General features: G+C 32.7%; 1 protein-coding gene across 1 annotated transcript in view; it reads right to left on the bottom strand.

Annotated features, from left to right (window-relative positions):
- Positions 1 to 162, bottom strand: part of LOTGIDRAFT_167417 (hypothetical protein) — a gene marked incomplete at both ends in the record, with an annotated part of 668 nt that extends 506 nt beyond the window's left edge. The window contains one exon of the mRNA XM_009064894.1: positions 27 to 162. Coding sequence (XP_009063142.1) covers positions 27 to 162 — 136 coding nt within the window. The remainder of the gene's footprint in view (positions 1 to 26) is intronic.
- Between the last annotated feature and the right edge of the window lie 1,714 nt (positions 163 to 1,876).

Raw genomic sequence — 1,876 nt, 5'->3', positions numbered from 1 at the left:
ACGCAGATCTAATCTCGTGCCTGGACCTGTATAATTGTGCCCTGGGAGATGTTTTTCTACGGGATATTTTGCCCATGGAAATCCAGGAAGAGAACCCAATGACTTTTGAATGTCTCCCGCACCGAAATACGTTTTAGGAGGATGGACATTTATTAAAGACATATTTGTTCAATAAACACCATATATTTTTAATACGAAAGATTTAATACAAGGAGGAAATTTGTTGTTTGAGACAAAGTTGGCCACTTTGGGGATGAGAGATGTTAGCGCAGAGAAGAAACCGTCTCCTTCGAATTTTTTTTTTCGTGTTTTAAAATTAAAGACATTTTTAATGCGGTTATTTTATACTGTATTATTATTAGTGATTCTTGTCTGTGGTTTTGGGTAATTTATAATACAGTTTGGAGGAATCTGTTATGATATATTTTTTTAACAGTTTGGGAAGTCTGTTATAATACATTTTTTAACAGTTTGGGGAAGTCTGTTATAATACATTTTATATTTATCACGACCCTTCAATGAACATGACTGATGACTGGTGTAAATACGAAAAATTAAACAGATTTCTTTATTTGCACAAAATTGCATATATATTAATAAAGCAGAGATATGATAAAAATGATTGGAAAGCCCTAAAGTTCAGAATAGATAATATGACTGGTAAATAGTGGATAAGAATTATACGTAATGAATATTGAATAGCAAATAATACTGTCCCATAAGATTCATATTAAATTCCAAAAGATTCATATTGATCATATTCTGTAAGACGGCTTTAATACTACTCCTTCTTTCCTCATTTCTTCGATATATTGGAATGGATTCATAAACTGAAACATAAACATAACATTTTACATTTTTGAACCACGCTGTCCTGCGTTCACATTTCGCTTTTTCACAATTATAACCCGATTCTGCCAGTAGAAAATCATCAAATATTTTGCTAATTGAGGGCAGTTAAAGATTTCTTCTTGCTTCTTTGCCATTGCTTCGAAACCATTTTGACAGAAAAAAGTAAAATGCTTTGAACCAATTTACTTCTCTCGAACGATAAACATCAATTTAGTCACATAAAACATTCAGTCTGTCGACCCTTTTTAACTTCGTGAAACTTCATTTTTATCTTTCTACAGATGAAGAGTTAACCATTCTGCCATACAAGTCAATGATAAATTCGTCCCCACACCATATCGATTACCAGTTGCGAATGGTTGCGAATAATGAAAGTGGCAGCACAACTCACAAGTCAGTTGTATGAGAGTTTCGTTTACAACTCACAAGTCAGTTGTATGAGAGTTTCGTTATAACCACTATTCTTATTCGCAACCATATGGTGAAAACTATTGTGCGAGGGCCTCTTCAACAAGTTTATGCAGTTGATTATCAAAGTAATTTGATTTGGAAACTATAAATAGTTCAGATTACCTTGTGTTCTATTAGGTTACATGGTTTAAATGTAAAACTATCTTTGAATCTAGTGTTGGATAATATTGTAACCAAACCGGCATCAACCACGATCGATTCACCTTTCTGAAACAGAAAATCTGATGATCTTACTTTAGTATTATTATTTAACAGAGGGTATATACAAATACAGAAATTATTTTGCTCTGATAAGGAATCTTTTTAAGTAGATCAGTTCCTCCTCTACCAACTCTCGATCTTTTTATTTCTTGGAAATTGTCTTTCATTAAAATTATTTTTCCTGTAAAATACCAATCGGAAGCATCGGATTTTTTGTCCATATTTGAAAAGATATTGTGAAAAGTTTTGGCATTGAAACCGAGGAGTGACATGTATTGTCTGTGATTCCCTTCCTCGACTATCTCTCCATCTATTTTAATTTGTCCTTTGAATAAAGTCTTTGAATGGCATT

The sequence above is a fragment of the Lottia gigantea genome (genome assembly GCF_000327385.1).
Source record: "Lottia gigantea unplaced genomic scaffold LOTGIsca_66, whole genome shotgun sequence".
Taxonomy (NCBI): Eukaryota; Metazoa; Mollusca; class Gastropoda; family Lottiidae; genus Lottia; species Lottia gigantea.
Note: the sequence above shows the minus strand (reverse complement) of the source record. Positions and strands in the feature narration are given on the sequence as shown.